Below are 26,812 nucleotides of genomic sequence, written 5' to 3'. Positions count from 1 at the left end.
CCACTCCACATTGTTACACAGCTTTCCCACTCCAGGCAAGACCAGGGATGGCTCAACTTCACCAGAGGTCCTGGAAGCAGCGTTTTACAGCCTCACTCAGATTTTAACTCAGTGCCTGCTTCTGAATTGCTGACACTGCAGGGAAAAGGCAGAAATCAAACTATCCTGTGCAGCACAGCTGGACCACGCTCTGGAAGGGCTGCTCCCCACTCTGGGCACCCAATGGATCCACACCAAAGGGCGAGGCAGGGACCAGTGCCAGCAGGTTGGACTGGTACAGGAGATGATGCTTTAACAGCCTAAACTGGCATATCAGTACTCTTCAGTCAAATGGCACATTTGGGTTTTTTGTAGTCCTGAACTCCCATCCCAACCCCTCTCTAGCAAGAGTAGGGCTTAGGGATGACAGCTGCTCCCACATTACCTGGGGTCATGCACATCCTCACGCTCTGGAGCTCAGAGACACAGGTGACCAGAAGCAGTAGCATACTTAATTTTCAAAATCTCACATGAACATGGGCCACTGCACCCACAGTCACAAGCCACCTCGTATCAGCTACAAGCAATTTGCCTTTTTTTTATTGCTTTTAACAGGTCTGAGGGTTTTGTTTATTTGTTTTTAAACAAGTAACTTGCTATCTATTTTCCGTTCTCATTTGTCTTTCACAGATTTGCCTTTGCTTATGGAAATTACATTTTATTTGTCCTTTTTTATGACGTTTTAAATTTAAAGCTCTTTCACATCTTTAATCAACTGCCTGTATTAATTTCCTCTTCAATTTAGATAAAGTTTACTTGCATCAGTTTCTCAAGCTATGTTCCCTCTCATTGAATAAGGCTCAAACATACTCATTTCCTCATGATGGATTATTTTCATTAGATTCAACTCCTTTTGAAGTATATGTCTTCTCTGGATGCTTTCCATCTCTTTTGGAGTTTCTCCTTTTGCATTGGCTTGCCAGGGCTCTGCTCTGCGTTCCTCACAGCCCAGCTCTCTGCAAGAGCACACAGGAGTGCTTAGAGTATCTTCCTATCAGCAAATGTTCAGTTTAGCAAAACCTACTGGTTTGTCTGGTTTTGCTGCTGAATCTCTAGCTGCAATCTAAACTGGTTTAGATGGTTAATAAAACATTAAAGACCAAATAAATGAAAGTATTTAAATCCAGAGTTAAGCGAAGACATTCTTTACTTTCAAGACTGCCTACCACACACTATGGGCTTTCCAAACCTCTGATGAGAGCCTGCCTAAAAAGAGATCTTAAACACAGGCAGCCCCAGTGCTTGGCAGGCTCATGTGCAGTTTTCAATCCCAACAGTTTGCAGCCTTTGGAACAGCCACCCAGCCATGGCCATGGAAAACAGCCATGGGGTGCCCAGCAGCTTTTGAAAAAGATGTGCATTTAGTCCCTTATTTGTTATTAATTTCCAAAGGCATTCTGAAACACATACACAGCACAGCTTTCACCAGAAAACTTTCTAGCAAAGATCTGATGTTAGAAAGCACTTTACAAGTAAGTCCAAGAGTTTGCTCACAAACTTCCCAGGGAAAAAAACAAGCAAACCACGGCCACCACTCCAAGGAACTGCCTTAGTGAGGAGAGATGGAAATAAACTGTTGTGGGGGGAGGAAGATCCTTGCATTGTCTGACATTTTGTGGTCATGGTGTAACTAGCCAGACAATTCCCACGAGAAAAGCCTACAAAGAAATAGAGGCTGGCCAACCCTATATTTAAAAATTTCCTAATGTATGGTTGCTACATTTAGCCTAGACAGCACATGAACACCACAGCGATTTGTAGGATCAATTGAGATATCCCAGCGTGGTGCTGCTTAAATCATCAAGCTTCCAGTGGGTGGATGTTCAAACACTTTTTGGAAACCTTTTGTCTTTTCTTCTCACTAACGACCACAGATCCAAGTTTCCCTATTCTTCAATCATTTTTTAAATTCCTAACTGTCTGCACCTCCTAAACCCTTAAGTAAACGCTGTCTTTTGATGAGTCCATCTGCATGAAACAGTAACATGTTTTGTTGGTGTGTGATGTACTTGGTCAATACAAGGGCAGGGAAAGAATGGACAAAAGCAATTTCTGAGCCTTCAGCTAAGAAGTAGAAGTAATTTCAGCTGACAAGCATTAATATACTGAACTTCATCATCTCCTGTTTAATTAAGTTTATCAAAACCACTATCATTTTGCACACCTTGAAGCACTGGGTACAATTCTGGGTACTTCTGGTATGACAGATGAAGGTACCAGAAATAAAAAAAACCTCTTAAATTAAATTAAATCTGAGAGTACAGACCCTGCTTCCATGGTTTTTCCATACTGCATTTTCCTCACTTACAACTCAGCCTGGGTTTTAGCCATTATCATATTTCTACAATGAAAATATTAACTTTCCCACTAACCACAAGTAAATACATTTTACCAGTTCAAAACAATGAATCCAAGACACAAATCACTTCAGCCCTGCCAGCCTGGTAGAGTCATTCAGTCTCAGCAACAAAAGGTTTCAATCAGATAGCCAAAACTTTTGTCCATCAGATTTAGATTTGTCCTGAAATGCAAGACAGACTTTCCTCCCTCCCCCCTTTGCAGAGCCAAAAAGCACAGAAACCGAGAAAATTAAAACCTGCTGCATTATTCTGCAAAATGCTACAAAATGTAATAAAAAGCTAAATGTCTCTTTGCCCTCCCCTCCTCATCAAGTTGAATTATTTTCTTAAACAATCATGTAGTTGCAACTCTGCCCGAATCTCCAAAAGCTAAACAATTATGCCACAATAGGGGTATTTTGTTCACCCAGAAAAAAAAATCATCTAATGAAAAACTATGTTGGTGGTTGAATTCGTTTCCTTTAGGAGGAGCTGGCTGTAATCTCAGTGGGACTTGTGGTTTCGGCTATTCATACTGCTCATAGCAGTTTCTGTTTTTTCTCAAAGCAATGTAACCCAGCAACACAGAGAAAAGCTGTGATTAACTTCTTCTGAGATACAAGATGTCATGGCAATGCAAGTCACCTCTCCACTGAAGAGAATCATAAATCTCTATCGCTCTGTCCGTTTTGCACAGACATCTCACATCTCAGGCAGAGTCTAAAGGGAAAGTTAAAATTTTCTCTTTTACCCAAGAACAACTTAATTGTGGACTCGTGACTCTCAGACCAAAGATCATTCTTCAGAGCTGCAAGAAACTGCATCTCTCAGACCCTGATCGATACCTTCGGTTCCTTGCCAACCACAGGAGAGCTTTAAAATTAACAAGCATTATATTAGCTGACTTTACCTAATGAATAGCTATCAATTATCTACACACACAGAGGACATTTCCTTTTATTTGTATGCAAATGTCCATATGTGGTGGAATGAAACTGGAAGGGAACATCTGGGCATCAAAATTTTACATAAATTACGTACTTTTTTTTTAAAAATGCACTAAAAAGCTTGTGTCAATCCCAATAAATAAATTCAAAAAAACAAAACAAACAAAAACACCATAACCAATCAAAAAAGCTAAAGGGAACAGTAAGAATGATGTTAAGAAAAAAATTAAACTATTTCCCTTATCTCTCCTATGAGGCGCCCCAGCCTCGCCCTTATCTCTGACAGTAAGACATCTAGGCTCCGTTACCCAAGATACAGAATAAGTCATAATTAATAGGTTTAAAATAAAATAAGACCCATCTGGCTGTCCCACCAATACAGAGATTTTGGGGCAAATTCAGTTCACACTGGCCAGCACACCTCTGCTGTCTAAACCTTTTGGGATCTGGTGTGACACACAGCTGGGCTGCAGAGACCTTACCCCAGAGCTGGACATGCAGCAGCTCCAGCAGGTTTCAGAGCTAACTCTCACAAGAGGGAGACCCACTGGAGCTGCCACCAGAGCAGCAGGGAGGGAAGACTCCCACCCCAGCACTGCTGCTCCATCACTCTCCTCCGGCCCCAGCAGTCACCATCCTCACGCTGTTCCAGGACGAGAACCAGCCTCCCTCTGTCCAAGCACTTAACAAAGGAATACACTGATGTAGCCTCTTTGTGCTCTGGGAGATATTATTTTTTTTTAATGACAGGTTCTATTATCTCCTGTGTATATTAAAACTGGCCTTTCAGCTCTTCCATTAATACCAGATCCCCAAGTCAGAGGTGAACTCTGAGTGACACTCACACTTTCAGATCAGGGCATCTCTCTGACAAGGTATCTGACTTCGCCTCTTTTCATGTCTCAGGACTGCAGTGAGAGGAGAAAAAATTGCCCAGAACCCAGGGTTTCCAAACTGCTCTCCAGCAGCAGTTATTTATTACTGCTCTGCCCCACAGTGTCATTTCCCAAGCACCCAGGTGCTGCAGAAGAAAGAAAGAGGCGTTTCCCTGCTATCAAGAGTTGCAAAATATCTTGAGAAAAAACTGGTGAGGGATAAGCAGATGGGCATAAGATGAAAGCAAAGCAATCCTAAGGCTGAAAGCAAGATTTTTATGTTTTGTAAAGTTTCTTATGTTTTGCAAAGTTGACCAGGTGGTTTGGTTTTTTGAGGTTTTTTTTTTGTTGTTGTTCTTTTTAAAAAAAAAAAAAAAAAAAAGGGAAAAAATTCAGAACAGAAGACAAGAATAAACTGAATAAACTTATCACAGTCAAAGCAGCATTGAACACTACTGCCAAGAATAAATTTTTCTGCTTGCCTGTTGCACCCAAGCTAAAAAACCAAACTCCAACCAGGCACCTCCAAAGCTATGAGGGAATGGAGCAGGTTTATCCCCCCCGCGCTCCTCTCTCTGGGAAGAAATCCTTCAGGAACCAGCTATCAGCTCTTAATGACTAGATTTGTTACTCACAGGCCCCACAATGAAACAGGGGGTGGCTGAGGTTACCACGCTGTGGTAATAATCAAATTTAAGGGGATTATAACCATTATAAGCTAATCAGGGTAGAATTATATATTTTTAATTAGCAGCTGCTGTGCGGTTAAGGCAGCAGAATCCCCAGCTGTTTGCTGGTAAGTGCAACCAACAGTATCTTATTTGAAGTGCAAAATAAATACTTTTACATGGAAAATATATTAAGGAAATTAAAGAAATGCCCTTAAAAATACTATATACTGTAACGCCTCATTATAGATCATGCTTTTTGCTTTCAGCATTGGAAAGATATTTTCTGAAGCCCATAAATTCTTGTGTTTAATCTTATACTGAACATAGGCCAAATATAAAAATACACAATACATTGTGTATATTGTTACTTCAAACCACATAGTAGTTACCCATAAATCCTACAGCATTTGGTATAAACACATAGTGTTTGTCTACTCATTGTAAGTCTAGAAAAGGACATATTTCTGGGGAGCCTTAAGAGGTATTCACTGCATGAATAATAGAGCCTGAATAAAACTTATCATTTGGATTTTCTTGCAACAACAGATTTTAATCCAAGATTCCCAAGTAAAGAAACAGATCTCCTTGGTTTCTGTAACCACCCCTGTGCACACTGTTGCATTTTTAAATTATTTTTCAGCTGCATTTTAACTGAGAACCTTTCTATGTTATCGCAAAGAGACTCCAACAGGCACCAGTCCCCAGAGATCTTGCTTTGTTTAAAAATAAAGCAAACCCAACAGCCAGTTCAACTGAAATGGCTGGAAAAAAAAAAAAAAAAAGAAAAAAATTATTTTGTTAAGACTGCTCAGGTATAAAGAGGCTGATCAGAGCCTGCAGATGTTTGGCAGAAGTCTACAGCAAAAAGCTCAAACAGCAAAGCAGTTGGTTTTGTCTTGAAACATGTTCTTCGGGCTTCTGGTGTTAGACTAGGCTCCTTCTCCACAGTCTTGGAGATTTGTTACATTTTGGTCAAACACAGGGTAGCAGCAGAACCACATCTGAGCACAGCCAGGCCCCTCATTCCCACCATGTCCCATCATTGTTAACTGGTCCCTTCCAATAATGAAAATATCAAATAGTACGTACGTGCTGGTTTGGACCTCCTGCAAACCCTTCCCACTCACCCTAAAGTCACATTATCAGACGTCAAATCGACTCAGAAAACTCACAAGGATCATTAACAATGACCAAGACACAGGTAAGATACTGCTGAGTATCCACAAGGTCTTTTCCCCTTTGCCTCACCTTATTTTGACAAGACCATGTCTGCTGAGCAGGCATGGGCTGTCTCCTGGACATGGACACAGCAATTTTCTCCAATTTGGAACAGCTCCCCTACTCATGGCTAAGGAAAAGTAGTCTTAGGGGATGTTAAAATACAGAATTAGGCTTCTCAGTAACTATTTGAGGATATGCCTTAAGGTATATCCATAAGGTGCTGGAAAGGGCTAACCAGCCACCTTCAAATTCACAGCCCTCACAGAGCACAGGGCTCGGCCCAGGGGAGCAGACGAGCAGGTTGGCCAGGTGATGAGCACCTCTGCAAGCCAAGGCAGCCCAGCTTTGGATGGTCTGTTTCTGGGTCCAGCACTACCCCTCCCTGTGGTGGCCAGACCCTGTCAGTGATGCTTTGCCTGCCACAGGCTGCCCAAACCTTGTCCTGCCCAAATAACAGTGACACTCCCCAGCCTCCACAGGCAATGAGTGTTTGTATCTGTTCCAACACCTCTCTCATTGCAGAGCAGGTACAGATTCTATTGCTGCAGAGCATAAACGTCTTCAGATTCAGCTATTTCTGATAAAACTGCTTCCTAGGTGCAATACAACCCAGACTAAATACCGGCTCTTAAGAGAAACTGTTATTTCTAGGAGTTTTCAAGCATTAGGCAGTCCTGAATAATGTCCTCTGCCATCTCTAAGGACTTTGACTAAAGGTTGGCAAACAAAGACTCAAAAAACCCAGAAACCATTAGGTGACTTCAATACCCTTCTGTTGACTCAGATTAACACAGCCAGCCCTGGTAACAAAAGGGCCTCTCCGAAATGCAAAGAGCTCTTGGGTAAATCACCTGGTCTTGCAGATGGGTGCTGCTGTCAAGACTGTCCTCTCCAACACCACCCAAAGCTCTGTGTTACCAATTGCTTCAGACCAAGGTTACCAGTCATGGAAGCTGTACAAGACTGAAACTCTTGTCTTCCCGCTCCAAAACACAACACACCCTCAGAGCAAGTGCAAAATACATTTGAGGGAAAAAGGGGCCTAAAAAGACAGACGTAACACCCAAAATATTAGCACCACAAACATAGCACTTTCAAGTCACAAGGACAGAGTCAGCACTGAAAACATTGTCTCTGACAAGAGGTGCACAAGGAAATCAGAGACTTTCACTGAGCTGTGGCACTGAGCTGTGGCATTGAGCTGTGCCCAGGCAGGCAAATAATGGACTAAATTAATTGCCTGTAGCATGACACTGCTGCAAAATCCTGGAGGTTCTGACTGCTTTGCAGCATCGTTCTTTCAACTCTGCCCCATACTGGGACTTTAATCTGCAGGGCTGTAATGGTACTATCAGCAATGTTAGAGGCGAGACTAAAAATAAACACGGGACAAGAAAAATGCAAAGCTCCTCCTCCCTGCAAGGTCTGGAGGGAATTTCCTGAGTCAGTCAGACTTGCTGGATCACTTGTTTACTTGTTACTAAGTATGAATTTTCACAGCAGCGTGTGTGGTTTTCACTGAAGATTCCAAGTTAAAATCAACAGGGCGATAATGTCATAAGAAAACTAAACATCACTAACCCTCTCTTGAGAGACGGGATCCTTGCTGCTTCCCTGCCCGTGCTGCACACTGCATTTCCAAGGCAAATACTGCATTTCCAGGTCAAATATGAAAGTAGTGGGGGCAAAGACAGTCCCTTGGGTCATGGATGAAGGACACCAGCTCCCATAGTAACCTGCAATGAGTATAGCATCTTACTTGATCCGTTAGATCTCTTCACCCCGAGATAAAGCAGCTGTCGTACAACATTCAGAAGAACTGGAGGGTTTAAACCCTCTGCAAAGCACCTCTCCAAAGGTCGTCCCAAGTGCCAAGAGGCATTTGGGGAAGGAAAGGTCAGCTGTTCTCCCTGCAGCACCCATGGAATGGAGGATACAGCCATGGAGCTGCAGACACAACTGATTTCAGAGCTACAGAAGAAGCTGGCACAGACATTTGTTTATGAAAAGCTAAAAATTAAGTTTGACTTTAAAATAGCACAGCCACCAGTAACAGCTCAGAGGGTCACATTCTTCTTCCATCTCTGCCTCCTCCCTCTCTTTACCCAGAGCTTTCCCAAACCAGTCTGCAAGCATGGCAGGATTTCCCCACAAGGGAGGGCAGGCAGAAATCTGTGGCTGGGGAGCTGAAGGAATATGCTTATGAAGGGATGCTCAGCACTTCCTACAGCACCAGACATTTTTTTTTCCAAGACCAACACTGCAGTAGACACCACTCCTATCTGCAGCAGCTTGGTACACCAGATACTACGGTATTTCATGAAAATTTTAGGAGGTGACTGCAGGTTCATGGTGCTCTAAGAGGGGCACACCTTCCCACTTCAGAGTACACCACTCTCCGTGTAGCTCTCCTTGTTCACCTCCTCTACCCCCGGAGCACACATCAGAGGAAAATATAAGATTTCAAGCTTTGCAAACCTCCAGCCTAAACCAACATCCTGTAAAACTACAAGTTAAAGGCAGGAACACTTCACTTCCAAACCACAAAGGCTGTAATGAGTGTGGGTTTAATTGGCTGGTACAAGAGCTGCACAGCCAGAATCAGCAGCTGGCAATGAAATCAGCCCTTCTGCACTGCAGATTGCTAAACTTTTGCCCTTGTCTGCAACGTGGTGTGTCACAGAAGCAATTCAGTATCCATAAAAAGAATTACAAAAGTATCTAAGAAAAATAAAGTGTTAGCCCAAAACTGGCAGTAGACTAAGTTTTTTCCCTAAAGTTTCTAGTTGTAGACTCTATAGAGATGAATTTCTACTATGTGCATATGTATATATATAACATCCTCCATAAGAAACTTGTATATTTTAGGTATCGCTTAAAATCTGGTCCTTTAGAGATACTGATTTTAAGAGGCTCAGTACATATTTAAAAACCTCATTATCTAGAATTAGAAATTAGGTTCTTTGAAAAATCAGTCCCCAATGACAGAAGTCTCTATAAAGTGATGATGGCACATTTCCTTGCTTCATTTATTTAATATATCATCCAGTTATTCACACATATGTCCAACTTCTCCCTTAGAGGTTTGCAAAGCACACAGCAAGTTAGTTTGCATCTAACTTCAGAACAGCCAGATTAGTAAGGAACAGGATTTTACAGCAAAGCTTTCCTTTCATCTGGGGCAAAAAGCTTTGAATCTCATAAAGCCAATGTAGTAAACTTTCAAGCCAAGGTATTTCACAGAGCTAGCTGGGGCTCATTGCTATCCCTTGATGGAGTTAATGGAAGTTTTATAGTTTACTTAAAACTACCTTGTTCCCAAACAAAGAAACGCACACGAGGCAGAGTAAAAATACATAAAAAATAATAACCCAAACCCCACACCAACAAGAACTTGAAAGTGATATGTTTATACATCTTTTAATTCAAAAATCCAGGCTAACCTAAATAAAAGTAGTACACATGAGAAAAGTAAGACACAGTCTCATCCTGCAAGCAGCTGAGGAGTTGCTGTTGTCAGCCTCTTCCCACTGTAAGATCCCAGGCACTTGCACCCAATGGCTTCTGTCCTGGCTAGGGCAAAGCTGAGGCCAGAAGCTGGCATTGCTTTCAGGAGTGCAGCACTCAAGATGAAATGCAGAGCAGAATTTAAACTCCTTGGTTAGCTTAGTTACAGACCACAGGCATACAGTCCATGCCTTTCTGCTGTTACCTGCACAACTTTATTTTAAATTGGGCCTTGTCCCCAGGGCTCCATATTAAAGAAGTTGCTCATACAGCGAATCAAGAGTCAGAAGCTTTGGACGTGTCAGGACAAATCCCACCAAATGTAAATTGGTGTAATATACAGATTTATGCTCGCTTACATGGCACTAGAAAGGGAAAGGCAGTAATTCAAACTGCTGCACAGGCTCCCAACAACAGTGATGATAAGCACTGCTTTTTTAAGACTGAAAGGAGGTTCTGGGGAAGGAAGATAAATCAAAACATGTCATCTTTGAAAGGGGAGCAATGCAGGAGCTAAGCCCCAGTGGCTCCACAAACACCCATCTCTTCCCAGGAAAATGCGCTTTGGTGTTATTCAGTGCTTAAGTTTTGCAACAGTTTTCATTCTAGTTAAAATTGCATGAGGGTTCATTAACTTTAATGCTGTGTGATTTGCCGTGCCCATACCTAGGAACCCTGCAAGCATACACATGTTGGCAGAGGGACGAGTCCCTGCTCACACAGCCCTGCAGCCTCCTCCTGCCCCAAAAACAGGCCACAGCAGGACACTGCCTTTGCTGCCATTAGGCCTGACCTTGCCAACATCCAGCAGCTGCCCCAGGACCCACATCCCCAGCTAAGCACCCTGGCATCACTCATCCTGCAAAAGGCACCAGCAGGGATGGGGAACAAAGCAGGATGGAGCCCCTTCCAAACACTGAGGCTGAGGCAGAGCCTGTGTCTGTCCACCCTCTCAGCCTGTGCAAGTTCACACAGAATGTGGGTCTGTATTCTCTAAAAATCAAGACCCCCCCAAAAAAACCCTCAACATTTTGCTGGTATGTCAATTATGACAAATGCTGCTGATCAGGGACCTGCATCCATGAGTTCAATGTGCATTTTAAAGGCATTTGCTCTTACATTTTGGTGCATTCTCTTGATCTGAGATATTAAATCAAACACAGTGAGCTCATTTTTTCTCCACACAAGTAACAAGGGGGATTATTAGCACACCTCCAGTGGAATATTAACTCCAGTGTTTTGCTCGGAAGAGGCTGCCTTTAATCTGGATTGTGATTGGAGAGCAGAAAAGAAAAAAGGTCAGAGTAAACACAGCACCACTATTAAATGGGTTAATAATCAACCACAGGTATGTAACTGTGGGAACACGACAGCAACCCAGCACTGCCTGTGACAACGCTGGCTGCTGGACAAGCAGAAAGTGATCCAGACCCCTTGCAAGAGGAAAGGGACTAAAGCTCTTGCTCTGTTACATAACTAAAGAACCTGGTTCTGAAATAGGTATCTGTATCTGCAGGGTATTTTGGGGTGCACTGATTTTATTGGCCAGAGACAAAACAGCCAGCAAGGCAGGTTTAATATCCATTAAAAAAATATTTTATTCCTAATATCAGGGAGCTCTGCATGATTCAGAAATGGATCAGACATTTCTTCACATAACAAGAGCCGAAGGCGGCATCCAATATTCCACAAAAGACAACAAACACTACAAACAAGGTGCATAAAGCCTCCAGCTTCCAGGCATAAACTGCCCTCTGCCTACAAGAGATCAGGACACTCTCTCAGGAACGAGTTATTCTTCCCAGCAGATGCCTGTTTCTAATGCTATTTTCTAAAACAGATTATATCAACCAGTATTTGCATCAGGAAAGCAACTGAGAGGATGGCTCACCTGAATCTGCTCTGACACATCCTCCACAAAAGAAAACAGCATCCAGCACAAGGTAAATTTCCCAAACCACTCAGGAAAAGGAAAACAAAAACAGAACCCAGAAAATTTGTAACTGTTACTTTATTTAAATACCACTTCAGAGGAAAAAGGCAACACTGTAGCAAAACGTTAAATGTCAACAAATAAATGGTTACAAAAGTCAAAATATCACATCGGTCCAAACCTGCCACAAACGAAGGGATCATAGCAGATAAAACACAAAAAGTATTAAGAGAAAAGAGGGTAAAAATAGAAATGCCAGGATATGACATGCCTTCAAGTTATAGAAAAAGCATCTGGATTGTCCTCAAATCCCCTCCTGACTGCTGTCTAACTCGGTAATCATCCCTCTTGAGCAACAGGGTTGTCTCAAGCAGAGCAGTGGGGCAATGCCGATTCCCTTTCATCTGATGCCATTCAGGACAAAGCACCTTCCAGTCAGACAGGGAACAGTTTGTGCCCTGGATTTCACAGACCTGGGTGCAGCCCACAGCCTGCCTTGCAGCCAGGGCTGGAGGACACTGGTGGACATGCACTCGACCTGCTCAGGGCCCTGGGGACCGACCCACCTCCAGCCACAGGACCTGCAGAAGGGCCACCAAAAAGCAGCTCTGCAAACTCATACACTGGTGCAACCCACTGCAGGCAAAAGGAAGAGCACAGGAAGCCTCACCTCGGCCTGCCAAGGTTTCAGAAATATAATTCCACCTTATTTTCAGAGCCTGACATTTACTGAGCATTGCTGAGGAGATTCACTTCTCTTCTGCACCCTCTCCTTTCACAAGCCCAGATGCAAGGCTTGGCAATACATCCTCATGGGATACATACCACACAGGGTGCTGCTCTGTGCAGGGCCACCTGAGCACAGTGACAACTTGAAATCTTTCTTTAATAAAAATAAAAAAAAATAAAAATAAATAAATAAATAAAAAAGAGGCAAAAAGCCTTTTCAACTGAGCAATTTTTAGTTTTACAGCAGTTACAGCCAGCTGCATGCTCTGTATCTGGTACCTGCCATGCATGTTCTTTGCTACAGTGACAGCTACAGAGAAGTAGTTGAAAACGTTTAAGCAAAAGATGTTTTGGCATTTTGTGAAGCATTAACACCGCTCAACGCTTTTAAAGGACATTACAGCAACTTGGCTGCGGATACAGACTTTACAGCTTAAATTATGGATTTTGTAATGCTCTGAACATCACTTCTAAAAAGCAAACACATTGGAGTGTCCCTCCTCTGCTCTCTCCATGATCCCCAGAGTCTGAACCAGATAGATATTTGACTTTCCTTGGCTAAGCTAAGCTAAGGCGGGGGGAAATCGAATTCAACAGAAAGTTGAGGAAAACATAAACCCCAGCAGCTGCATGAGAAAATTACATGAAGTCCAAAGACACCGAGTGTGAGCCTTAGGACAGAGAAACAGTCAGGCAAGTGCACAAATGCCTTCCACGTGTTCTGGGTGGAAAGAAACTGAATTTTTTAAAGACTAACATGGAAACTGCTTTAAGCAATTTGTCATTTTCAATAGAGGCTCTGCAGTAAAAGAGAGATTTCGACAAGTTAAACAACTTCCTACCGGAGCGGCTGCATGCAATGTTTAAACTACCTCTTGCACTCCTTAGAAAAGGAATATTTCTAATTTTGCCATTCGGGAAGACTTTGAAATGTCACTGCTGTTTGATTTGACCAGTGAAGAGGAAATGCAGGGTTAAGAGAAGGGGAAAACAATGCAAATACCATTCTGTATTTTTTTTAACTCAGTTTCAGGCATCTTGGTGAACCATCACTAAGAATTGTGAAGATTGCTTTTTTACCTCCAAGAGGGGAAAGCTTCAAACATATTTTCTGTGAATATTACAGCTTAAAGCTCATCTGGATATTACAAGGCATCGATGTGCAATATCACCTCATAGAGAGCTGAGTCTGAGAGCATCTTTTTGCTAAACTTGAGATAGAAACAATGTTTTTATGGTAAAAGGCCTCTGAACACGATCCACTGCAATGCATAATAATGCTGAGGTCTCTTCTACATCAGGGACTTTGAGGAAAAATAAATAGGCATTAAATATTCCCCACTGTTCCTGCCACTGGTTCAGACAGCTATCAGCATTCAGCAGTGCTGCTGCTCTGTCCGAATACATGAAAGGTCTGTCCTTTAGAGGCCTTGATGAAGTTTTGTTTATCAGTTGGTGATGCTTATCTAATCACCAACTGGGAAGGCTTTGCTCAGCCGAGCTTAGGGAGGAGCAGGATCTGCCTGACAAAGCCCACAGGTTGCTGGGGAGATGCTTGAGGTTTACAAAAATGGAGCAACCAGAGTAGAACAGCAGCAAAAGTCATCTGGGCGACCTATCATTTGTAAAATCTACCTCCACCTGCAACCAATACAGGAAAAGAGGAACACCAGCTTTAATTAAAGTCTGTGAGACTGCTCAAAAAGTCCCTAACTTTTTAAAGAAAAGTTTTGAACTTTCCCATTGAGTACACACCCCAGGCCTGGAGGGCAGGAGGTGCTGCAGGCAGCAGAAACACTCTTTGTCAGAAATCCAGCACATCCTGAGTCAAACAGCTGATGGAACCTTTCCTGCCAACTCAATTGCACCATGGAAAAATGCTTGTACTCCCTGCCAGGGGCAAGATCCATCCGGGATCTGCTACAGCAGACACTGTACTGAACCAGAGAAGAATACTGGAAATAAAAGCTAACTGTGACCAGCCAGTTTGGGAGTCAAGGTTTCCTTGTTTTCCCCAGCATCCTCAGAGGGAGAGCAGGCAGCACCAACACTGCAAGATGCAATGACAACTCAGCCACTTGGTCTCAGGAGTCAAACCAGCACAGAGCACAGCAGGCCCTGGCAGGACGCAGATGACCAGGCTGAGTTACACATCAGCTGCACTAAATCAATTTGAAATAGGTTTTGGTTAATCCGCTGCAGCCTTTTAATGTTGGGATTGTGACAACTTGCCCGGCTTTTTAGGCAAACAGCAATTTCCACACTGGTTTAGGCAAGCCTCAGTGCTGATTATAGCATCTTTTACAGACAGATACAAAAAGCCCTCTGCAATGTATTACGTTAGTACATGCTTAAATTTAAGCACTCTCATTTTTACTGGGGCTTTTCTCATGTGTAACAACTTCAGCAGATCCAAATTTACCAGTCTGCAATGGGACAAAGATTTCCTATCCTAGCTCAGAACTGTGTAAAAAAACCCCTTCGTATTTAGGTCTTGGAAAAACTGATACGTGTGTATTTCTAGCATCAATTATTAGAACTGGAAAATTGGCAACAGAACATAAAAATAAATGGAAAAGCCACCTTGGGTAGTCCCTGAGTCATCTCTTTTGCAGATAAAAATTTCAGCCTTTGACATGTTTTACAAGCACAAAGTAAAAAAACCTATAGGGTATTTTATGGAAGTACTGTCATGGCAAAGCTCCACCTGAGCAGGACAGCCCGGCACTGCAGAAAGGAGTTGCTCCAGTTGAAGTAATTTATCCTTTTTCTCTGTTTTAATGTGGATCTGGGAAGCAGTAGGGCCCCACAGAACAGCAACAGGGAGCCAAGATTTGTAGGTCCACAGCCTTGTCACAAGCATCTCAACAGAGCCACACAGCTTTTGTGCTTGGCTTTCCCCCTCCTCACATCACTTGGGGTCCTTTTAGCTCTCACCCTTCCCCTGTAAGCATCCAGGCAGGGACAACTCCCTTGCATCCATGCACTGCCTGGCACAAGAGGGCCCCACACTTTATCACGCTTCAAATATTGCCATCATGCATCCAAGTATTCACCACTTTTCCCATCCTCATTAAGGAATGACCTTGTGTTAAAGTGTAACTGCCACCTGCCTCTGGAATGAGGGAGCTAAATGACACTTTATTGCCTTTGAAATGCCAGAGATCTCTGTGCATGGTGAAACTGGGCACCTTTCCCAGATAAAGTTTAAGGTGTGCTCTAGTTTTCCCTCCTGCACTTGTGAAATGACTCAGAGGGGCCAGACAAAGGTCTAGAGAGCAGCTGCCCCCAGCATTTGCCAGGAAAAGGGAACCTGGATCTTCTTCAGCAGCTGCATCGCATAACCCAAAAGCAAGTGTGGTCTCATGGGCGAGCTGTCTCTCAAAACTAACATGTTCCTGCAGATGATTTACAGGACAAGTATCACCGAAACAGTTTCACCACAGAAACACCACAATAGTGAATTTAAATGTTCTTACAGGATCAGAGGCTGCCTGTGCATCTCGTGGTGAGGTAATGGGCATGGGAACTGTACTCAGCCATAACGGTGAGTTTCGTACTCTTCAGCTTTCAAATAGCTGTTCTAACAAAAAATGTTACCACTTATGGTGAAATTTATGGCTCTGGCTTTTTAACAACCTGAGCTGCCAAGATTAGTTTTCATTAAACAGGGGAAAATAAAGAGACAAGAAGAAGAGATTCTGGAACTTTTCACTCAAGCAGCATTTGACAATATGGATGTTAAAGTGAAAAAGTTATATATATATATTCATTTATAAACACCACTCACATATTCTAAGAGTCTCACCCAAGAATTCAAACTATTTTGATAGGTGACACAATATCTTCACAAGTTCCTCCTCTTAAACTGGGTGCAGATGTGCGTAGATATAAAACTTTTCCCTATATGTAACCTCACTGAGCAGCCAACCCTTAGACCAGCACAGCCCTGATATCCCCAACGCCCATCTGGATTTTGCCCGGAGCAGTTCCGTGCCTCTCACGGAAAGCCAGACACAGACACTACTGGGGGTGCAACTGCCTTGCTCCACCTGTAGCAAACAAAGCTTCCTGCAACATGAGGGATTTATATAGACTGTGGAGGTTTAGTTAAGATAAAAATACCTCCATGTGAAACCAGGTGAACAATCTCAGCACGCCTGTACCTTGTCACCAAAAAAGAAAAAAAAAGGCAAGAACATGGGATAATACAGCTATGGCACATGTATAAAAGTATTTGTCAGCTCAGATCTCCGTTTGGAAACGGGCTGATTAATAACAGCAGACAGACAGTAGGTGACAGGGAGGACTCCACAGTGCACACAGACTACACAAAAGTTAACAAAACACTGTATAGCATTGCTAAGCAAGTTTGGTATTTGCACATAAAACTAACACGCAACATTTGCTGTGGTACCAGCAGAAGAAAATCTAACAACAACAAAGCAAGCCATCCCCTCCCAATAAGCAAACAACTTACTGATTTTATTCAGAAACAACTGACTCCGAGATCCTCAGAGTCCCTGCTGTGCAGGCAGCAGAGTCTCCAGACATGCTCATGCAGCCAGGCTGCTGCTGCTCCTCTCAACCACAACCAGAGCACATTAAAAAGATACTCTATATTAGTCACTTCATTGTTTAAGGAAAAATGCATACCAGGGAAAAGAGAAAGACATGATTCTTTGTTTTGCATCAGACTAATTTTTATTTCACCCTCAGGACAGGGAGAGAACAAAGCTTGTCCTGGACCGGTGGCTGCCAAAGCCCCATCAGGCGTCCTGTCCCTCAGTGCCTTCCCCAGGCACCAGCATTGCAAAGGGTGGACTCAGCTTGGAGACAAGAGTGTCCCCAAATTCAGCCACACTGCAGACTTTTCCTCCCCACCCTGGCTGCCTGGGGATGAGCTCCCCTGGGGCTGTGCTACACGTCCCCCATCTTCCCTGCACTGTGCAGGGGAGCTGTGTGGCTGTCCTGGAGGAGTAGGAGTTAGTTTAGGTACCACATCCTAACAGGATATTTAACAGCAAAGCTGCATCACAGGGTCACAGAATCACAGAATCCTTCAGGTTCTAAGGAACCATAAGGATCATCCAGTTCCAACACTCCCCCTGCTGTGGGCACAGTCACCTTCCACTAGCCCAGGCGGCTCAGGGCTCTGTCCAGCCTGGCCTTGGACACTTCCAGGGATGGGGCACCTACAGCTTCCCTGGGCAACCTGTGCCAGTGCTTCATCACCCTCACAGTGAAGAATTTCTTCCTTATATCTAATCTAACCCTGCCCTCTTTCAGATTAAAGCCATTCCCCCTTGTTTTATCAGTACATGCCCTTGTAAAAAGTCCCTCTCCAGCTCTCTAGTAAGCCCAGAACAAGAAGATGGGTGGGCTGAACTGCTCTGGAACTGGGGTCTTCCATCAGCTGGAAAGACAGCCATGCTCCTGACTGGTCCTGTAGAAAGGACTCAGTTGCCTCTACTTTTAGAGATGGCCTTAGTAACAAACCCAGTAGTGACCAGGAAAACCTTTCCTCAACTCAATGCTTTTGGTATCATTTATGTATCTCCTGCCACCCATCTCTCTCCACCTCTCCTCCAGCCATCATCCCTGGCTTCCCACAAGGCTCCAGAGAATTGCTCCTCTGCAGGTCCAAGCCCCAGGAGCACCCACCAGTATCCCTGCCATTTAAATTGTTAATTGTGAGTTCTAGTTGCATCTTTGGGAAAGCAGGAGGATGGCCATGTTCCTTGCTATTTTTAAGAAAAGTCTTTTCACAGTTATTCTGCAGCCCAGGTCCTCACCTGTCCAGTTCAGCCTGTTTGGGAGGTAACTCTCCTCTCTCATGCATCCAAAAAAATCCGAGACATCTGTGTCTGTCATCAGTTTGGACTAACACCCACTTAGTGCAGGATCTGCATCACTGGAATAAGACAGGTTGAACATCAAAGTTAGGGTTTTTTGAAAGTACACAGTATCTGCACAGCTTTGTTTGTGTTGAGGGAGTGGCTGGATTTTAGGCAGCTTCTTTCTCAAAGGCTTTTTGTTAATAACTAAATGAAAAACCCAGAGCTGAGGTTTTCCCCTTAAAGAACAAGCCACTGACACTAAGGATATGAAGAAAAATTAGCCTCTTCCCAACCTAATTGTACTGAGGCACTGACTTCAGGGTTCCAAAATTACAGATGTATAATCCAAGACAATGAACTCTTTACTGAAGGATTAGCAAACCATGCAAAACTGATTCCTTATTCAAATGCCTTGCAATTGTGAGGGCATCTGTTCCACTTTGCAAGTCATCCCAAAGGCTTTGTTTTTATTTCCTGTTCCATTACGAAGACAGAGCACTTTGCATTATTTTCACACTGTGTAATAAGCGTTATTGTTTAGTCTGATAGGGGACAGTCAATGAAATTCAAAAAATATTTAAAAAAACCCTTATTTTTCTTTTAAGTTATGATACAAGCCCTGTCAACTATAAAAACTGGAACTGCTCTTAGCCAAAAGCCAAGAATGTAACCCAAAACATCAGGACCTGAAGAAAAAATTATTTTGTTTCTCCAAGGTCTACTAGGGGCAGTTGAAAAAAAAAAGAAGAAGAATTTATGCAGGTTTAAATAATATTACTAACACAAAACAGTTCAGCACAAATGATGCCAGAATCAGGACTGGGGATTAGCAGAGAGCATGGTGCCATCGTTCCAGCCTGCAGCAGCAGAATAGCTCTGGAAACCATTTAATATGTCACAAGAGGGAGGATGGATGGAGTGTCTGACCTTCAGAAACTGAAGGGTGGATCTCAACTAAAATATCCCAGTTACTCTGAGCCTTGCTGCTCCTGCAGGGCCAAGAGAGATGCTGGCCCACCTATTTGGTTCAGAAGGAAAAGTAGAAAATTAAATTAAAGGAAAAAAAGTAATAAAAAAAAATGTCCCCATCTGCCAACATACCAGCCCAATGTAAAAGCTGCCAAACTGCTCTGGAAACAGGCAGCCTCTTCCACAGCCCTCCCTCAGATCAGTAGATAACAAATTCTGGATGATATCCCAGGCACAGGCTTGTTTCCCAACACCAGATCCTCGCAGGAAACCCCAAACTTAAACCACCAAACGCACTGATTCCGTGGATCTCTCCGGGCCGCCGGCTCCAAGCCTTTACCTGTCAAACTGCCACGACAGCTACGCCAAGGCAAGCTGCACGAGACTGAAATACAAACCGAGAAAACAAAGTATCGAGTGTCAACAGAGACAGAGAAAATGATGATAGTGGTGGAAACGATGTTTGTGCAGGAGCTGGTCCTGCACGCTCAGCAGCGCTGTCACTCAGCGCCGAGGAGATGCTTTTCCCAGTCCTGCCAGCGATGCCTCGGGTGACAGGGCAACGGGAGCGGATAAGATCTTCACAGATCACAGGGAGGATGACCCATCCCTGTGCCCTTGGTGCAAAAAGGTCACTTCATACTCAGTTTCTAAAAGGCAAAAATAAATCTTGTCCACGGCTGAGCTACAGAAAAACTCTGGAGAAATACGGACCAGGAGGATCTGTATTTTGATGCTCCAGGAATTGGGACATGGAGTGGGAAGGAGCTCAGACAGGATGAAGAGGTCTGAGTACCAGCTCTCCAAGTACCACTGAGTGCCCACAGGAAGGATCCCTGCCTTCAGCTAACATTTTGTCTCAAATTTTTCATAGTCCTTTTTAAAGTCATGGCACTTGCTCATACAGAACCACTACTCTGTGCTTTTCACCAAGAAATTTAAGTCACTTTAAGCACAGAAAGATCAAAACCAAATGCCTTGATTTACGAGTTCCACTCAAAGCCAGAGGAAGTGTAAAAAAAACCAAACACCAAACACCTGAAATAACTAGCAAGCATAGCTTGTGTCTGGAGTTAACTAAAGGAATGTAAATAAAAAACTTGGTCAATTATTTTAAAAAATAATTGTGGTCAAGAGTGGTCCCAAGGATCCTACCCTTGCCCACAGCCCAGACCTTGCTAATGCAACAGAAAAAGCCCTTGAGGTAGCAGCATCTTCTCAGCTTCCACATTACCTTCAAACTGAGCCATGCTGAAATCTAATGAGTGAGAGCCCAAATCATCAATTCTGCACAGCCACAAAAGTGCTACTCTGAATATCTTTACACCTTAATGTAGCTGCCCTGGGGCAAATGTTTCCCTGTGCATGCATAGGCTGCCAAAGGAGTAAGTGTAATTCTCAAGCATCAGATAAAGAGATACAGAAACAGCCAGAAGAGATACATGAACGATCACAGCCTGACCTGAACCAGAGGAAAATGACAATCCCAAACCCAGGAACACCAGTGAGCTGGTTTGGCTTTCAAACCCGTTATAAAAAGTTCTTAAATTTCTAACATGAAAGATGAATTTTAAATCTCACGATAGCAGGTCAATAATTCACTCATGCAGGAGTTGTAACTCGGTCTTAAAAACACAGAACAACACGCAGGATGGTGTTAACATCTTATTTTGCAATGATGTTGAATGACTGTTCATAATTAGACTATAATTGTGATTTAATTGCTCTGTGATCTGACTGGCCATAAACAGGGAACCAGGAGTCCCATCTCAATGGGTGGAAAGATTAACTTTATTGTGGAAAGCATAATCCCATTTCATGCTATTAAAAGGACCGTATTAATTCCTGGAAATTTTTATAACAGCCAAGATGTGGCTCTTGGGCTCTAACATCCATCTCTGGGGTGCTACCTTGTGGCACCAGAGAGGATGGATGACTGGTTTGCCACAAGCAGGGTCAGCTTCTAAATCCTGACAGGTACTACACTGTAAATTCAGGCACAGTAAAGATAAGGTCTTCCTCATGGCAGTATTTTAATACAAGATATACACATTTCATGACTACTAAATGCAGTACTACTTTAAAGAAAGAAGATTACTGATTTGTAGCAAAGCATGTTCAAAGTGAGAGAAAAAGAGACTGTCTTCTTTTATTTTACATTTCAGTAGTGACTAGTCCAATGGTCACCCAGCAGGTTAAGAGTTGAAAACAGGTCTTATAAATCTAAAATGCATGAACATCACCCAAGTTTTCAGCTGGCAAATCTTTCTCTCCCCTTCAAATCCACTTGAGTCCTGAAAGAATTCGGGTCAGATGGAAAAACGACTTACAGAATTCACTGTGCAAGTGACTGGCACTCAGCAGGCAAAGACTGAAGGCAAACACTTTTTGGAGCTCATGCGTGACACTGCAGAGGTACACTGGGAACAGCAAGAGCTCGCTCTCTAAACACCCTCTCCCTTCGCTGGCCCAGAGGCAGCTGCCTGCACATCAAACCCGAGCTCAGCTCCATCCCAGGGCAGCACACAGGCACCAGCCCTCACTGCAGGGCTCAGCAACGCCAGGCACCAGCACTTAGCGTGGGATGTTCAGCATCATCACCACTTACAAAGTGACACTCTGCTTCTCTGTGTTTGCTAAACCACTGAACACACAGGAATTTACAGATGCATCAACTTTTCCTTCTTTTTTTTTTTTTCTTTTTTTTTTAAATAATGTTTTATGAAAAGAAAACCTCCAAAACCAAACAGGAATTATCTCACAAGCTCTCTCAGGAAAATAAGAGGAAAAGATCCAAATACCAGCTCACACAAACTTTTTGAAAGTAGCTGGTTTTGTTCACATTAGTATACATAACTGAGTTTAACATCTCATGTATAGCAGATGCCAGTCTGACATTGAAGCATTGAGTCACTGCACTGTATTTCAGAATTTATCTTAGGGTCAAGTTAATGTTTGAAAAGAAACAAATGCAGCTGATAGCACTGGGTAAACAGTGACTGTTTCTGTTTGGGATCACGCCTGCTCCTGTTTGCCCTGTACAGGGCTAAAAAAAACCCCCACAAACTCCCTCAACTCCTCCTTACTGTGGGATCACCCCAGCTGCAAAGTCCTACAAAAATTATTAATTGCATAAACTGCTCTCAGCACCTCCTGGTTTCAAAGCAATTGGTCATTTAGACATTGGGATCTTGAGACTTTTTAGGGAAGCAAAGCACTGAAATGAGAACTAAAAAAAAAAAAAAAATTAAAAATAAGTGTACAAACATATTAACTTTGACAGTTTCCCATACCAAGCATCTGGCTTGGTATGATTTAGCACAGCTCCTCGAAGCAAAGAGCAAAATGAATAAAAGGCTGCAACTGGAAATCTCACTGAACATGCCCATCTCTCAATGAAGGAGAATTAAAACCCAAATATCTTGTCTTAAACAAATCAGAGTCTACTTTTTATATATACAGCCTTAATTCTTCCATTGTGGAGAACAGCACAATAAACTTCTGTTCTGTTGTGCTGGACTCTGTTAACAAAGATCCATGAGAAGAAACAGTGTGCCTGATTTTATAACTGATTTATCAGTTTTAAGCTTCAGTTTATCCAAGTGAGCTATATTGAAAAATGTGAAGTGTATTCAAGGAAGATACAATTTTCACAATATAGCCAAGAAATCGCTGTGTTAAGGCAATGCCAGCTTTACACAAGAATATGTGACAACTGCTCCTACAATTCAATCTATTAATTCCATACTCTCAGACCAAGTCGTAATAAGTATGCATTTATTAACTGCACAGGACTTAATTGACAATTTCATCAGAATTTAGGCACAGATGTAAGATGGAAACAGTCATAAAAGCACTACATGTTAACTGAGGTTTTTTCGCACATTTGATAGTTCTGAAAGTTACTAAGATACATGGGAGCAGATTCTTCCTCTCTCTGCCCAAAAACAGGTAACTATAATGGTACAGTTTTTTTCTCAATCACAATACCAAAAAAAAGGTTGTATACCGGGAAAAGAAAGGGAAAGCTTCATTAAAGTGATTTGGCTTTCTTCACTCTTTCTAACGGGGTAAGTGAAGGACCAAGAAATCCCATATGAGCAGTATTCAATACCAGTACTCCCATTAAGAGAATTCATATAGGTTCCCCCTTTTTGTGGGAACCTACTCAAACATACCACTAACAAAGGCAAGAAAAGCCATTGCACGTGAACCTGTAAGTCTACAAACCCTGGTTTAATGATAAAGCCCAGGCCCAGCCTATTCTACCTACATTTCACATCCCAGTCTCTTCTCTTTCACTAAGTGCAAGGTCAGAACAGTTGTTTTTTCTGTTCACGCTTACAGATGACTGACTTACTTATAGTAAATTTCCTGGTTTTCCAGCCTTGTAAATGTCATACAAAACAGACAAAGCAATAAAACATATACATTTCCAGGCTAATATTGCCCTAGCACTTCAGCATCAGTCAATTAGGCACTAAGAACTGTGAGGAGGAGGAGAATCAGAGTTGAAAACAATCTTATCTGCACACTCCTTTGCTGTCTGCTCTAGTGCCACACACTTCCTATTGAATGACAGTTGCTATCCCCATAATGAGATTTTTAATCAACACAGAACTAATGCATTTTAATTAAAATACTCTCTTTTCACTCTTACGATCCTGATCCACGAGGAAAACTCTTGCTCTGCACAGAGCAGCACTCAGATGCCAGGCTATCCTTGACAGGAACTGCTTTCCAGACCACAAAAATATTTAATGATTAAAAAAACCCCAAATATTTATTTCTATTCTACATTCTTGGCTGATAAAGCACTAAAAAAAAATATGTGGAAAGAAAAAAAAAAAAAAAAGAAAGGAAACTACAATCCTACCAGGTGCTTGGTTCTTGGCTCTAGATGAGAATGATACAAGGTTCAAGTGCCTGCCCTGACTTCCAGCAGGGTTTTTCAGGTAAACACAAGCAATATGCTAGCTCTCTGTCCCTTCTTTTGATCATATCCTGGAGCTGAGACACATTTACCACCACGTTCTGTAATTTGCAGTATATCCCCAGGACATGTTTTTATTTACATTAACTCGTGTTTCCAAAATAACAAAAAGTTTGATCACAAAGTGCTTGGTTGGGAAGGGCTTTTTTTATGCACCTTCCTTCATCCACCAACACCGATCACATTGCAACACCACAAGCTTTATTTTAACACTTCTGCTAAAACAATCAGCATGTAAAAAAAAAAACAACTCTGCCTAATTTCCTCATACTTTTCTTCATGCTTTTCTCCCCCTCCCGCCTGGGCAGGGAAAACAGCAGGCTCAGTTTCCCTTCCCACTTCTCAGTGAAGCAGAGGGAACGCAGCAGGGAAAATACACATTTGCTTAAAGAAAACTGTTTTTGTTGGGAGTTTGACACTGTTTGCTGGAATATTTCTACTGAGTCTTGGAAAGGAATAAATAATAGCTGTGCTTTGGTAGATCAGCTCTGGGGCAGGTGGCAGAGGGGGCCTGCACAGCCACAGCTCAGCTCCTCTCAGACACCCCAGCACCGTGACCTGCTCTGGCACTGGAGGTTTGAAGGATGGCTGTGAAACAAGTGCCTGCAGTCCTTCAGCTCATCAGTGAGCCCAGGGACAAGACTTCAGGTGACAGTCTTGCCAGCTGGCCATAAATTTTGTCTGCAGTGACCAGCTGGGTTGAACCAAGCACAGAAAAAAACCCCAAACATCTCACACGAAAAGCTGCAGCAAAAACTCCAACTTTGGGATGCAAACGTGTGGATGACAAACTGTCCCCTAAGGAATCTCTTGGGCGACACAAAGAAAACTTCCCTTCCTTCCTCCACTTGGAGCTGACCTCGGGATGCTCCTTTGCCTCACACAGCTCCCGGTGTCCGACTGCAGTCCTGCTCATCCTGCCCATCCAACCAGCCTCGGTGGCTTCAGCAGCACCAAGTTTCCTGGCACTAAACTCAAATCCTGCCCTGGAAATCACAAGCCCATTAGCCAAGCCTGTCAGCTAACCTGTTGAGCGACTGTTGAGTGTACACAGATGTGAGGTGGCTTTTTTTTAATCCAGCATGGGAGGTCTCTTCCTTATCCTCTTCCCCAGCCAAATCGGAGAGCTACCTGTGCATGCCTTCACCTGTGCACTGCAGGGCAGCACGGTTGTGCCTTCACCAGCCCACCAGGGCAAATCGGGGGCGGGGGGAAAGGGAAACCTGAGCTGCCTTTCAGCCAGGGAGGGAAGATGCAGGAGGGTCCAAGCTTTTCCTTCCCACGCCGGCAGCAGGCAAACACACACTGCACTTTCTGAACAAGACTCCAGTCATCACCGAGCAGTTCCAAAGGATGCTCAGCTGCTGGAAGAGAGGATTTCTGCCACATTCCCCCAGATGTGGAGTATCCTCAGCCTCTCCAGAGGTCAGCTGGGCACCGGGCTTCCCCCGACACGCGTGGGTGCCCCACAGGGAGCGCTGACGGCTCCTTTGGGAAAGTCTCACGCAACTGCTCACTGCGCTTAACGCAGGGCAGGGAACTGCGGGGCGGCTGCAGACGGGCTCAGGACGATGAGCTTCATCATCGTCATCATCGGGACGATGATGCCTGAGCATCAGTGCCCTCGCAAAAGGTGCGCACACGGGTGGGTGCACTCAAACCCGCGCTGCGCGACTCTGGCGGGGCCCTGCGCTGTCCCGGAGGGCTGATGCTGGACCGCACTCGCCCCTGGCCACCCAGCACCGCAGCAGCGGCCCGGCACACCCACGGGCAGCGCCGAGCGGATCCCCCCGTCCCGCCCCCTCTCCCCGCGGCCCCCTCGCACCTTGTCGGACGGCTTTCACCACGATGGGGTCCTTGCAGCTCCGGATCACCTCCAGGACGTCGTAGCGCGGCAGCCCCGAGACGCGGACCCCCTGCACTTCCAGCAGCAGCTCCCCCTCGCTCAGCGCCGCCTCGCCGTCCCCCGCCGTCGCCGCGCCCGCGTAGGGGAACTCGCCGTGCTCCGCGCCGCCGAGCAGCGCGAAGCCCAGCTGTCCGCCGGGCCCGCGGGTCAGCGCGCACTGCCGCACCCGGCTGGACCAGTGGTTCTTCTTCTGCACGACCCGCGACATGGCGCTGCGCGACCCTCCGCGCCCGCGGGGCGCGCTCGGCAGGTGCGCGGGGACGGGGGGACGGGGGGGGGGGGGGCGCGCGGACCCGCCGCCCCGCTCAGGCCATCGCCTCCCGCCCGCCCCGCTCCCCTCTTATTAAAAATAAATAAATAAAAATTAAAAAAAAAAAAATAAAAATTAAAAAGCGCCGGGAAAAAAAAAAAAGAAAATGCAAATCCGGCAGCCGCGCGGGTGTCGCCGCCTCCTCCTCTCTCCGCGGGGCGCGGAGCCCTTTTGGGGGGGTTGGGGGGCGATACAAAGAAAGCGCCGCTTGTTTTGTTCCAGTTCGGTCCGTCCCGCTCCGCCGCGCTCCGCGCCGCCAGCGCAGGCGCCCTGGCACGGCCCGCCCCGGCACGGCCCGGCCCCCGCCCGCTCCCCGCCCCCGGCACGGCCGGACCGGCTCCTCCCCGCGACCACCGACAACTTTCCCGACGGGAAAAGTCCGTGCCGGCGTCCCCCCGGGGCGGTGGCGACAGTGAACCCCCCCGGCAGGGAGAACCCCCTCTGCGAGAGGCGCCGGGGGCGCGGCTACTCTGCTCCGGGTATTACTCCCCCGGAGATGCTCGTGTTCTAAAGGAGAACTGACTTCTGACAGT

The 26,812-nt window shown here is 44.4% G+C and overlaps 1 protein-coding gene across 18 annotated transcripts in view; it reads right to left on the bottom strand.

Moving 5' to 3' along the window:
* Window positions 1-26,243, bottom strand: part of MAGI1 (membrane associated guanylate kinase, WW and PDZ domain containing 1) — a 337,673-nt gene extending 311,430 nt beyond the window's left edge. For 4 of the 18 annotated variants that reach the window (XM_027722930.2, XM_039388373.1, XM_039388379.1 and 1 more), the window contains exon 1: window positions 25,889-26,241. In XM_027722930.2, the coding sequence (XP_027578731.1) occupies window positions 25,889-26,177 (289 nt within the window). In that variant the 5' untranslated portion in view covers window positions 26,178-26,241. Of the gene's footprint in view, window positions 1-25,888 lie in introns of all 18 variants that reach the window. The other 14 variants (XM_027722929.2, XM_039388375.1, XM_039388378.1 and 11 more) reach the window with 7 other exon arrangements.
* Window positions 26,244-26,812: the final 569 nt, after the last annotated feature.

The sequence above is a fragment of the Pipra filicauda genome, unplaced genomic scaffold (genome assembly GCF_003945595.2).
Source record: "Pipra filicauda isolate LSUMZ 115617 unplaced genomic scaffold, ASM394559v2 scaffold63_size3267554_pilon, whole genome shotgun sequence".
In the NCBI taxonomy this organism is placed as follows: Eukaryota; Metazoa; Chordata; class Aves; order Passeriformes; family Pipridae; genus Pipra; species Pipra filicauda.
The sequence above is the reverse complement of the archived record's forward strand: the minus strand, read 5'-3'. Positions and strand labels throughout refer to the sequence as shown.